General features: G+C 40.5%; 1 protein-coding gene across 1 annotated transcript in view; it reads left to right on the forward strand.

Annotated features, from left to right (window-relative positions):
• mapkapk3 (MAPK activated protein kinase 3) overlaps positions 1 to 12,663 on the forward strand; it is a gene marked incomplete at its 5' end in the record, with an annotated part of 31,973 nt that extends 19,310 nt beyond the window's left edge. The window contains 8 exon segments of the mRNA XM_037679260.1: positions 2,629 to 2,693; positions 3,074 to 3,153; positions 3,230 to 3,356; positions 3,578 to 3,653; positions 3,733 to 3,857; positions 7,706 to 7,791; positions 7,891 to 7,971; positions 11,984 to 12,663. Coding sequence (XP_037535188.1) covers positions 2,629 to 2,693; positions 3,074 to 3,153; positions 3,230 to 3,356; positions 3,578 to 3,653; positions 3,733 to 3,857; positions 7,706 to 7,791; positions 7,891 to 7,971; positions 11,984 to 12,139 — 796 coding nt within the window.
• Between the last annotated feature and the right edge of the window lie 204 nt (positions 12,664 to 12,867).

The raw sequence follows: 12,867 nt of genomic DNA on the forward strand, positions 1-12,867 counted from the left end.
CCCCCCCCCTCATGGAGAGAAGCAATGATTAGTCATACCTAAGGAAGGTAAAGATTTATTGGAATGTGGTAGTTATCGTCCCATAAGTCTGCTAAATGATTAAAAACTTTTCACCTCCATACTATCTAAAAGGATAGAAGTGATATTACCGATTTTAATACATAAGGACCAGACTGGCTTTGTCAGACAAAGACAAACCTAAGACAATATTAGAAAAACACTGCACATTATGAGACATGTCACACAGCAACGACAAGAGGCACTGATATTAAGTTTAGATGCAGAGAAATCATTTGATTCAGTTAGGTGGTCCTTTTCATATAAAGTGCTTTCAAAATTTGGCTTCCACACAACTATAATTAATACATTTGCTGCGCTATACAATGAACCAACAGCCAGAATTAAAATCAATGGAGACTTGACCAATTCATTCAATTTGGAAAGGGGAACAAGATAAGGATGTTGTGCGTCGCCGCTCCTCTTCGCCTTGTTTATAGAACCCATGAGTCAATTGATCAGGCAGAGGTCAGATATAAATGGGGTTACAATGACATCCAGGGAGCAAAAATTGTCTCTATTTGCAGACGATTTATTGATAAGTATAACACAGCCCACACAGACACTCCCTAAACTGATGAAATTGCTGGAGGAGTTTGGTTTACTTTCTGGAAACAAAATCAATATCAACAAAACTCAAGTATTAACATTTAACTATGACCCTCCAACTTCAATTAAAACCAAGTACGGTTGGAACTGGGATACTGATTCTATTAAATATTTGGGAGTATCTCTACCTCGGGACTTCTCGAGACTCTTTGATATAAAATACTGCCCTTTAAATTCCAAAATAAAGTCTGATATACACAGATGGAACGTTATTCCCTTTTTAAGTTTAAAATCCCAGATAGAATCCATCAGAATGAATATACTTCCACGGATGCTGTACTTATTTCAGTGTTTACCAGTCAGAATCCCACCTCAACAGTTCTTAGAATGGGACAGATTAATAGCAAGGTATTTATGGCAGGGAAAAAAGGCCAGAATTAAATTCAAGACGCTGCAATTAAGAAAAGAAAAGGGTGGAATGGGCCTTCCCTGTTTACAGGATTACTACCACGCAGCCCATCTGAGACCTTTAGTCTGTCTGTGTTCACCAACATACACTGCGGCTTGGAAGGAAATAGAAGGCACAACGATAAAAGGAGTCCCAATAACAGCCCGACTCAGTGATCATAAATTACAAGAAGAACACATAACAGGTAGCTTTTTGAAGTCTTGGCAGGATGTAATTAAAAATTACAGATTAGGGGATGCAGCTAAAATTTTGAGGTGGTGTGCCTATGACTCGGACTTCACACCAAATAGAACAGACAATAGATTTAAGTTATGGATTTCAAAAGGATTAACTACCTATTATTCATTTGTCCACAAAGGGACATTTCTGAGTTTTGAAACCTTACAGAAGGATCATGGACTGGGAAAAGATGATTTCTTCAGGTACCTACAGGTGAGACATTATTTTGATAAAAATCTTAAAGGGACGTTGGAAAAAGGCGAGTCAAAGTTCATGGAGGTATTTCTATCATTAATTAAGTCCAGAGCAGATAACAAAATTGTCTCTAAACTGGATAATGCCATTCAAATATCTAAACAAGGTGATACAGAATACATAAAGAAGAAATGGGAAAATGAAAGTAATGATCACACAGGAGAATTGGGAGAAAATATGTCAACTGCAATGGGTCTCGACCAGATCAAACACATGGCGAGAATTCTGCTGGAAAAATATTGCAAGATTTTTTGTTACACCCATTCAGAAACGACACCAGGGCAAGGGGGATGCTTGTTGGAGACTTTGTGGGACTAAGGGAGCCAACTGGTCTTCCACATTTTCTGGGAGTGCCAGGTAATAAGACCCTACTGGGAAGAGATCCACAAACATATTGAAAATGTATTTAATGTAAACATTCCATTCAACTGTGAAACTTTATACTTGGGTAACTTAATGCTTGAAACATGAACCAACAAGGACAAAAAACTGTTGACTATACTGTTGGCAGCCAGTAAAAAATCCGTCACAAGGAAATGGTTAAAGGCAGAACCACCCACAATTGATGAATGGATTGAAATTGTCTACCAGATTTATTTTATGGAAAAAATATATTTTTCTCTCCAAGTCAAAAAAGAACAATTTTACCAGATCTGGACCAAATGGACTGAGTATGTAAAACCAACTAGATCTGACTTTACTTGATTGTACTTGTGAATTATGTGGTCCTGTCCTTTGTTCTTACTGTTTTTTATGGTTTGATGTAGTGCACACACACACACCCCCCCCCAGCTTTGTTCAACTTTTTATTTTTAATATTGTTCTATAAAAAAATAAAAATAAAAATAAAACATTAGAAAGGCAACATGGACAAAATTAATTTGGACTTTTTTGCCCACATTCTTATATATAACCTTAAATGACTAAAGCTGTAATTATGAATGTGATGGAAAATTACCTTTCTAAATAAAGAAATATTTTTTTTTTAAAAAGCCCACATGGACTATGGATGTTTTAAAGTGTGACATGTGTATGAACTGTATATAATACACCGTCTGTCCCTGTCTGTCTGTGTGCAGTATGGAGGGAGGAGAGCTGTTCAACAGGATCCAGGCCAGAGGAGACCAGGCCTTCACTGAAAAGGGTGAGGACGAGTCAGAGGATGGTCGGTGTCCTAAACACACAGCTTCATAAGAATCACAAATCTCAGACAGTTAGACAGGAAAGGACGGAGTAAACAGGTTTGTTTCTTTCAACCAGAGAGCGTTTAGGAAAAGCACAGGAAGCAGCTGTTTACTGCAAACTGTTTCCAGGAGAAACTCAGCTCTTTGAAGAAACTCCTAAATTCAGCCGAGCCACTGAGGCACTTCTCTGAGCAGTGTCAAACCCATCCTTTCTACTTCAGGGCAGTGGAAAAAGGAACTGAAACTTGCGCCAAACGGCTGCTTCAGTGTCGTCGTTGTTGTTGTAAAATACAAGATTTGCTTCTGGTTTAAGAGAATCTGCTTAATTGTTTCCTCCCAGAGGCGTTTGAGATCATGAGGGACATCGGCACAGCCATCCAGTTTCTCCACAACATTGACATCGCGCACAGGGACATCAAGGTACACAGAGATCCAGGTCATGGGACATTTTCTGACTTTTGTTGATTTCAGTGACATCCTCCACTTTTCTTGTCAGCCAGAGAACTTGTTGTACACCAATAAAGATAAAAACGGGGTCCTGAAGCTGACAGACTTTGGCTTTGCTAAGGAGACAACGCTACACAACTCTCTGCAGACCCCCTGTTACACACCGTACTACGTGGGTAAGCAGCTTTGCACTGTGTCCCGCATCCTTTTTTTTGGGGGGGGGGGGGGGGGGGGAGCTCTTTAGTTTAAGGAAACTCATCATATCGTGTGCTTTACATGGATATCCTGGTTGCTCTGAAGATGATCTGAATATGCCTTTAAAGGTCAAATATAATAGCTGAGACCTTTATCTGTCTGCTAATCCACATTTGCTTTGCTCCTCTCTACCTTTATTAAGCTCCTGAGGTTTTGGGCCCAGAGAAGTATGACAAATCATGTGACATGTGGTCTCTGGGGGTCATCATGTACATTCTGTGAGTACTGAGCATGTTTGAGTGTTTCTGTATGATTAATATGATGAATGTTTATAAATGCAAATGTTTATATCTGCAGGTTGTGTGGTTTCCCCCCATTTTACTCCAACACGGGTCAGGCCATTTCTCCAGGCATGAAGAGGAGGATCAGGATGGGCCAGTATGAGTTCCCTACTCCAGAGTGGTCTGAGGTGTCTCAAGAAGGTAAGGTTGTAACAACACCTTCTCTGTAGTGACGCTGTAGGAAAACAAGTGATCATTGTGTCTGTCAGCTGCCAGAGGAAAGCCCTGGATTAATCTTTAGGGATGAGTAGATGTGCAGCAGCAGTTTGGATCAAATGAAAACATTTTCATGAGTTGTTCAGATGGCCAGGCAATAAAGAATTACACTAGTCCTTTGTTTACCCTCGTTTATCGCTGGGGATCTGTATCCTGAAGCCCCGCAATAAAAAATGTGTATATAAATATGTAAAGGTGTTTTAAACCCTCCCCACATTTTTCCAATATTCCAAAAAAAATGTTACTAAACTCTCTAAAAGAGCACAGAATGTCATGATTTCAGCTCCCTGCCTCCACTGCTCTTTGCCATCTGTAGCGTTCTTGGCCACGCCCACTTCTTCGCTCTGCACTTTGCACTGCACTGAGCACTTTGATAACAGTCTATCTGTTTTAAATTGTGCTCTATAAATAAATATGACTTGACTTGACTTGACTTGCACGAGAACAGCTGATCAGCTGCAAGAGGAAGCTTATCCTGCAGTATGGACTGCACAAAGGTGCAGGAGGTGCTAAATAATTTAAACTAATTTATTTTAAATAAAAATTCCATGCTGATCCATCAATCTGCCAGTTGTGAGTCATGTCCAATCTTGTCATGTTCATGATAAACGAACCACAAAGTAGCAAGAGAATACTATACAAGAGTCCAACCTAGAAGTGGGTAATGCATGGGCCGACTTTTCAGATGTTTTTCATTTGAGTGATATTGCGCAGGTGGAGGAAGGCGGTCCTGGAAACATTGTTGACGCGGGAGTTAAATATCCTGATCAAAAATAACGCCAAGATTCTTTACATTAGAGCTGAAGGTCAAATGAATGCCATCCAGAGGAAGTGAAAAGTAGCGAAGCATGATCTTCAGATCAGTGGTGTAGTGTACGTTTTTGTTGTGGTACCGTGGTAAAGTTAACTTTACTTTGGACGTTGGACACCGCTGAAGCCACGGAACATGAATGTCCAGCGTCCAGCGTAAAATTAACTTTACCGCGGTCGGTCCGTATACTGTGCTTGGAGACCAAAGTACACCGGTTAGTATAATGTAATCGTCAATTATTTTTAAGCATATTGAACATTTTCAAATTTCTCTGATGTTTATATTTGAATAAACGAACAACAAACTTTGTACAACAGTTGGCTTTGTATTAAAACATGTTATAGATTTTATAAAACAGTATCAAAGCAAAACATGTTCAAGTATTAAGTAGTAAGTACAGAATTGTACAATAATTTGCTGGATAAGCAAATGTAATAAACAAACACTGCAAACCGATAGATTGTTACGGAAGCGTTTAACTGCAGTTTAACATATCAATGACACGTGCCTAATGACATGTCATGTATCACTGAGCACTTTTAAGTGGGCATACTAAAATTCTTCAGCTTTTCTAGTGGGTATACTCCGTATACCCGCGTATCGCGTAGACTACACCACTGCTTCAGATGCTCACGTCCAAATTGTCGATGTGCTTTTCAGTAATTTAATGATATTTAGCTCGATGAGTCGTGTTTAAACTAACTCTTCTGTGCTCATTTCTGGATAAGACAACCTTCCTCTGCTGCAGATCCAACAGTTTCAGCATCAACACAGTTTAGAAGAAGACTATGACGAGTGAAGTGCCCCTCATGCACAAAGACTGACACTTATGGTCTGTTTGATAACACAGTTTGTGTAATAATTAATGAGTCAAGTGAACAATAACTGCTTGTGGAAGTCCAGAAGCTGTTCAGCCTTTGAGGTGGAGAAGAACCACTTTCACATTATGTAAATGTGTCATGGTGACAGAGTAAATAAGTATATCTGTATATCTTTAGCTGTGCTATACTTCTCCACAGGCATCTTTAAATGTAGACTTTAATAAAATTACATTGAAACCCATTTGTCAAAGAACCTTGTCTGACATACCAACTGTTTTGTCAAACGTTTTGGCACCAGCGTGGACATCATTTTTTGGTGCAAAGGCAGCGCGGAGAACAGGAAACCAGCCGGCTGCTCTGAATGACTCTGCAGGTTTGCTTGGTGACCTAGTAAATGGGACGAGTTCTCAGTCATTTAAAACCTCAGTGAGGTTTTTGGTCAAACACGATTATGCATCAAACAACACCGTGTTCTGATGACTAAACAATCTGAGCTGTGCACGCCTGCATTAAGTGGAGTTATATAAGGGTATTACCGTGTGACCTACTGTATGGACCCTCGTTGGAGCTGAGCTGAAGACTCTGAGGTGCAGTTGTTGTTTTTTTTTTATCTCAGATGGTACTCAAAGTGACCAGCCTGCATCGTGTCTATGATTGACACACCTCACTGCTGCAGAATCGTTTTAGTTTTTTTCTGCAGAAGACAGGACTCTGAGTTGGAAATCTGAGGCCTACAGGGTAAAGCTGAACTGTGAGGCTTCAGTCTCTTGCTGTGCCTTTTTGTTGCTCGCACACACCTTCAGCTATAAAGATCTGGCTCTGTTAGGTCGTCAGTAATTATAAGCTTCACTCACAAAGTGGAGTGGACGCAAGGAAGTTAAATGAACAAGAGAAATAAAACAAAAACACAATCTCCACCGCTCTGACCAGATGAGGCTGGGTTTACTGGATAACTGCAAACTCCAGGGTGGAAAGCAAGCAGCAGTGGGTGTGTTAAAATGTTAAAAGAACTGATCTACAGTTGATGAAGGCAGATGAATGAGATTTTTTTAGTTTTTGTAATAACGCTGAATGTATTCCTCAGGGACACTTCTGGGCCTTCAGCTTGGTTCTGGTTCAGTGTCCACCTTCACCTGACTGGTGATGACAGATCACCTAAAGTGAGAGGCAGAGGGTCTTTCTTTGAGCTCTGAAGTGGGTGGGATGCTGTGTTCAGGTGTATGACTGAGGTCCTAAGTGAGAGGTGGTTTTAGCTGCAGTCTAAGTACACTGTATTTTTTGCCGTATAAGTCGCACCTTTTTGCATAAATTTGCAAGTCCTGCAACTTATACACTGAAGTGACTAATAGATGTTTTCCCCCATATTTATAACCCAATATTTGGCTGAGATCTGACGATTCCATTCATTCCAACATTTTTCAGTCAGGTCATCTGGACAATTTCTTTTTTTTTTTTTGTGCTGAAACGTTTCGCCTTCGGTCCGGAAGGCTTCATCAGTCAAGGAAACACAACAAAACTGATTCTTCCCCCAACAGCTTACTCCAAAGTGGAACAAACCAGTTCTGCTTGTGATAAGATGGTCTCTTTGGTACGCCCCCTCCTCCTCCTGGACGTTGTTGTTTTCAACCAGTGGTTATCTTGTTACATTTTGAAGAAATGCACAGCGAGTCCTCCCTCTGCACGCTCCCGCTTTCACGACTTCATTTCTGAAACGCAGCTGATTTGACCATCAAAGTGCGTTTATTAAGGAAAAGCTCAATTGAGACACTCCTTTTACTATAATTTCGAGCAAACAAATATATTTTTTTAAGTGTTAATCTTGTTAAATTCTTGTTACAGTCTTCCCGTGCACGTTCCCACGGCTGCCATTTGCCAGCCAATCATTTTTTGGCACAACACCGGCCCACATTTCTGGGTGGTCAGCGGTGACGCGCAATAGATGCGACGTATACGGCAAAGTGACTTATTTATGTTTTCCCCACTTTTTTAGACATTTTTGGACTGATGTGACTTATACAGCGGTGCGACGTGTACGGCGGCAAGTACGGTAGACTAGCCAGATAAACCCCTCTCAGTGGAGGCAACATTTCACTCCTCTTCTGCTACTAATGTTATTATCTGCATGATGTGTTCTCTCACAGCTAAAGATTTGATCCAACAGCTGCTGAAAACTGATCCTAATGAGAGAATGACCATCACTCAGTTTATGAACCACCCCTGGATCAATGTGAGTGCCTGTGTGTGGAAACAGTCTGGATTTCTTTGCCCTGTTCCTCCCCGTTTCTCACCACCTTTATTTGGATGTGTGTGTGTTTCCACTCTGTAGCAGTCCATGGTGGTTCCCTCCACTCCACTCCACACCACCAGAGTCCTGAATGAAGAGAGGGCGCTGTGGGAGGACGTGAAGGTGAGGAAGCGCAACACTGACCCCTTGTGGTCACACACTGTCATTACAACCTGTTACTGACCTGCTTCAGTGACCTTGGGCCTGTCCTGTGCTCAGCTGCGCAGAGGCTTATTTTAATCCAGTATGAGACTAAATATTTGCACAGAACTTTTTTTTTTTTTGTATTTTTTACAATGTCAGATCCCAGATTGATAAATTCAGAAAGTTGTCATTCAGTCCACAGAAGATATATAAAATAACTTGATGTAAATGCACTTAAATGCCTGTGAACAGATGCTTCAAATCAAAGCAGTCCTTTTTAATACTGATTTAAACTGCCCTCACTAAACGAACCAACCTCATTCAGGTTTGGTTTTTACAGTAAGTATTGATTGCTCACATGCCAGTAGGTGGAAGAAGTAGTTAAAGTCTGTAACATGAGCCTGTTAAACATTTAACACTTAAACACAGAGGAGCTCAGCTGCCCCGTGCCGCTCCCCCAGCTCTAATCTATGCACAGAAATAAGACACTGTTTGCTTTCAACGAGTCATTGTGCGGTTGACTTTACATTTACTGAACCACACGTCTCCATTGTGTAGTGATATATCTCTGTAGTGGTGATGATTAGAATTGCACATTCCTTCACCACAGCTAAACATACAAGTCTGGAGTGATATGCTATGAAAAGACCTTTTTAAAAAAATAAAAATAAAATACATGATACGCACACAATGTGCTGCCAGCTGTTTTGCAACAACAATTTTTCTAGTTGCAAAATAATTAAAGCTTCAAAACTGGAAGTTGCTGTGTTTATGTTTCGGCTGTTAAATTTCCCTCAGCTAAATGAGAAAAGTATCTGACGTGTGCTTCGGCTCCAATTTCTCCTGACTTCAGCTCGGAGAGACGTGACCTTTCTCCCAGCATTCAACAACGGTCTCAGACTAACTTGTCCTTCTGCTACCCTCCTTTGCTTAGTTTCACTGTTCAACTTATTTATTGGGCTGCAGCTCTTTGAAGAACAGTTTAATACACTGGGAAAAAAGTTTTTGTTTTCTTTTCAATTGTTTATAGCTTATAAATATGAATAAAATAATGAAACTATAACGTATATATCAACTTAAATTCTTGAAAAAGTATGACTTTGTCCAAAGCGGTTGATCTATTAGCGCTAGGAATACACAATATTGAATTTTTGGCCGATATGCCGATATGTTAAAACTTATTTGGCCGATAACCGATACCAATATCGATATTGTTTTTCCTAGACCTACTTACAGACACTACATATCTTTCTCTGCTGTGGAATTAAAATACAACATTATTCTGCACGGTCTTTGTCAATTTGACCTGCTACCAAATACAGATGCCAAAAAGGGGGCTGAAAATGATGTAACACTTCAACTTGCATTATGTTTAATGTCAAATTTATTCATGACATTTACTCTCTCTAACACAACGACAACACTCAAACAGTGCAAATTTATAAATTTTCACAAATCTAAACTCAACCTGTTCACAAGCGAATGGTGAAAAGTGCATAAGTAGTAGTGCATTAATGGATATATTAGACAGTATCTTAATTTAAACATTAACTTAAAACAGAAGCATTTTATGTCGGTGAGTTTTGATGGAATGGCCGATGTACGATATTTAACTTTATCACTAATATCATCCGAAACTGATATTGTGCCAATAATATCGTGCATCCCTAATTTGTGCCTTTTTATCTTTTTTATCCTGATGCTAAATAAATAAATTAGCGACAAGATATATATATAGATATATATATATATATATATATATATATATATATAATGTTAAGTTTATTTATATACTGTAGTGCCAAGTCACAATAAAGTTGTCTCCGGGCACTGTACAGGAACATTCGTATACATAGAAAAGCCAATTAGTAAAGGTTGTCTATATAAGGAAGCAGCAGATTGTGTTGAATCTTCACTTTGTCTCAGTCTCACATCCTGAGCAAGCACAGTGGCAACAGTGGAAAGGAAAAACTCCCTTTTAACAGGAAGAAACCTCCAGCAGAGCCAGGCTCAGGACGAGCAGACATCTGTTTAGACTGGCTGGATTTAAGAGGACAGGAAGGAGAAACAAACACAGAATGGCAGGTCCAGATATAGGTTCAGGTGTACCCCCTATTGGAAGAAAGACAAAAACATGTCAAGGATAGAAAAAATAATTACAAATAAAAAACAGGTTGAGCAGAGTAAGTAAATACAGTAGTAGAATAAGGAAATGTGGTCAGTTTGTCCTCCAGCAGTCTAAGCCTATAGCAGCAAAACTAAGGGATAGCTCAAGAAACCTAAGCCAACCTAACTATAGGATTTATCAAAAAGGAAAGACTTAAGCATAAGAAACTGTTCCAGATGACACAGTTTAACCTTTTTTTGTTGTTATCTACCTGGATGATTGAGCTTACAACTCTTTTTGTGATCACCTTTGGCCTTGGTTGTCCTCAGGCTGTTTCTGTGAGTAGCAAGTTGACCATCTGGCCTAAAACATTTGATTTGTTGTACTTGATGATTGATTGTTTTGGATGGGTGTGTTTTGCATGTGTTAGAAACCTACTTTTGAGATTCTAACAGGAGGTTGGCTTGAAACACAGCAGTGAAGGCTACTAATGGGACAGATCTGATTGGCAGACTGTAGACTGAAGAAGTCCTCTGGATGGGGAACGGAACGTTTCTCACTTAAAGGAACTGGTCCAGATGACATGATTTAACCTTTTTTGTTGCCATCTACCTGGATGATTGAGCTTACAAACCTTTTTCTTAAGCTCAGTCTTAAAACTGGACAATGTGTCAGCCTCACAGACAGAAACTGGAAGTTGGTTCCACAAGAGAGGAGCCTGATAACTGAAAGCTCTGCCTCCCATTCTGCTTTTGGAAACTCTAGGAATCACAAGTAAACCTACAGCCTGAGAGCGAAGTGCTCTGGTAGGAAAATATGGAACAATAAGATCTGTGATATAAGATGGAGCTAGGTTGTTGAGAGCTTTGTAGGTTAGAAGTAAGATTTTGAAATCTATTCTGGATTTGTCAGTGGAGAGAAGCTAAAACTGGAGAGATATGATCTATCCTATCAACGCTTATAAAAAAATATACAGTTACTGATTTTTTTATTTTTATTTTAATTTTTTTTATGTAAGCACCCAGAAGGAATGGTTTGATTTGGATGTAATTTGGTCCACGTGCAGGATTAGTTAATTTACCAGGAACTGGCATCAGAGTGTCTGCAGTAAGTGGTGACCAATCATCCATGGTCAGCCTTGAATCTTGGTTCTGGTTTACCATAGATCACCAATGTGTGAAGCTATGGTGGCCCTGAAGGGACAGAATTAATCCTGTCGTTGCTATGGAAGGACACAGTGCCATCGTGGTGTGGAGAGCCCCAGGGTCTGATTTCAGGCCACCTCTAGTAGTAATTTGGGGGACTCCCTATGCCAGTGACATGTTGTATGACTTACCCTCCTGAGACACCCATCCACACATGGCAATGAGGGGGGACACACATCTGACAATGGACCAGCACTGTGCTCTTACTGCCATTATCAGGTTTACCATTGCAGTACATGGTAAATGGAGTGTGCTTATATACTGTAGTGCCTTTCTATCTTATCGAGACACTCAAAGAACTTTACAACAAAATCTGTGCCTCATTTACCCATTCATACAGCACTCTACTAGACCTGTACAAAGCTAACCGAACAAATCATTCTAAAGAGACTAATCAGAGCTTTATCACATCCATACACTGATGGGATGCACATCAGATGCAATGAGGGGTTCAGTGTCTTGCCCAGGGACACTTTGGCATGTGACTGCTGGTGGAATTGATCCACCAACTCTTACACTGGAGGACAACTGCTCTAACCACTCAGCCACAGCCACCCAGTACAGTCACATGACCTTTCAACCACCTCTCCATCTGAGTGCTTCATGTTTTTGGTCGGGAAATTTAATTCCAAATCATCTGACCCATCTGACGCCTCCTCCTATGTCTCATTTTTCGCAGGAGGAGATGACCAGCGCTTTAGCGACCATGCGTGTGGACTACGACCAGGTGAAGATCAAGGACCTCGACACGTCCAGCAACCCTCTACTCAACAAGAGGCGCAAGAAGGCTGCTTCAGGGGCCAAGAGTGGCTCCACGGTCTGCCAAAGCCAGTGAGCTGACGGAGACGCTCAGAGGAACATCCAGGCCGTGATGAAGATGAACCTCTCTGGATAAGAAGAGAGACGTTTATATTTTGATGGATGAAGTTCATCAGGGGGCTGCTCTGAACTTCTGAGAGGCTGCACATGGAAGGAACACCAGTAGCAAATCTGGGCTTTTGTTCTCCTTAGCAGTCAGTAGTAGAAATCAGCTCTGTTCACTGTGAGCTTCATTTGTTTTAATTATTTTTATCTGTGGATTGTTTTTTTAGAGCTAGCCTGTTTATAAGATTTTACTGTGTGCAGACTGAAGTATTTTTTGTGGATCTGAATGCTGGATTTCCTACAAATTCAAAACCCAAATCCTTTGCAGTTTGTGTCCTGATAAGACAGGAAGAGCCCAGCTGGACTGTCTGAAACACACTTGGTTGTTTTGGTCGTCCTAATGTTGCCGCTTCCTCTTCAGGCCTCAGCCACAGTCTCGTCTCTAAGTGTAGCCTTCATACCGAACTGATGAGGAAGACGTTTTCTGAAGCAACAATAAAAAGGCATCACACGCATGTGGACTGAGCTTTTTTTACTTTACTTCTGCAGAACTCCACAAAGTTTTCAATAAATGGAGCAACGTGAGGTGGAGCAGAAAGCTTCACGCAAGACGTAGTTGTGTCATAAAGAGTTGTGACATGTTGTTGGGAAATGTGTGTGTGTGTGTGTGTGTGTGTGTGTGTGTGTGTGTGTGTGTGT

This window comes from Nematolebias whitei, chromosome 7, assembly GCF_014905685.2.
Source record: "Nematolebias whitei isolate Nwh7 chromosome 7, NemWhi1, whole genome shotgun sequence".
Classification (NCBI taxonomy): domain Eukaryota; kingdom Metazoa; phylum Chordata; class Actinopteri; order Cyprinodontiformes; family Rivulidae; genus Nematolebias; species Nematolebias whitei.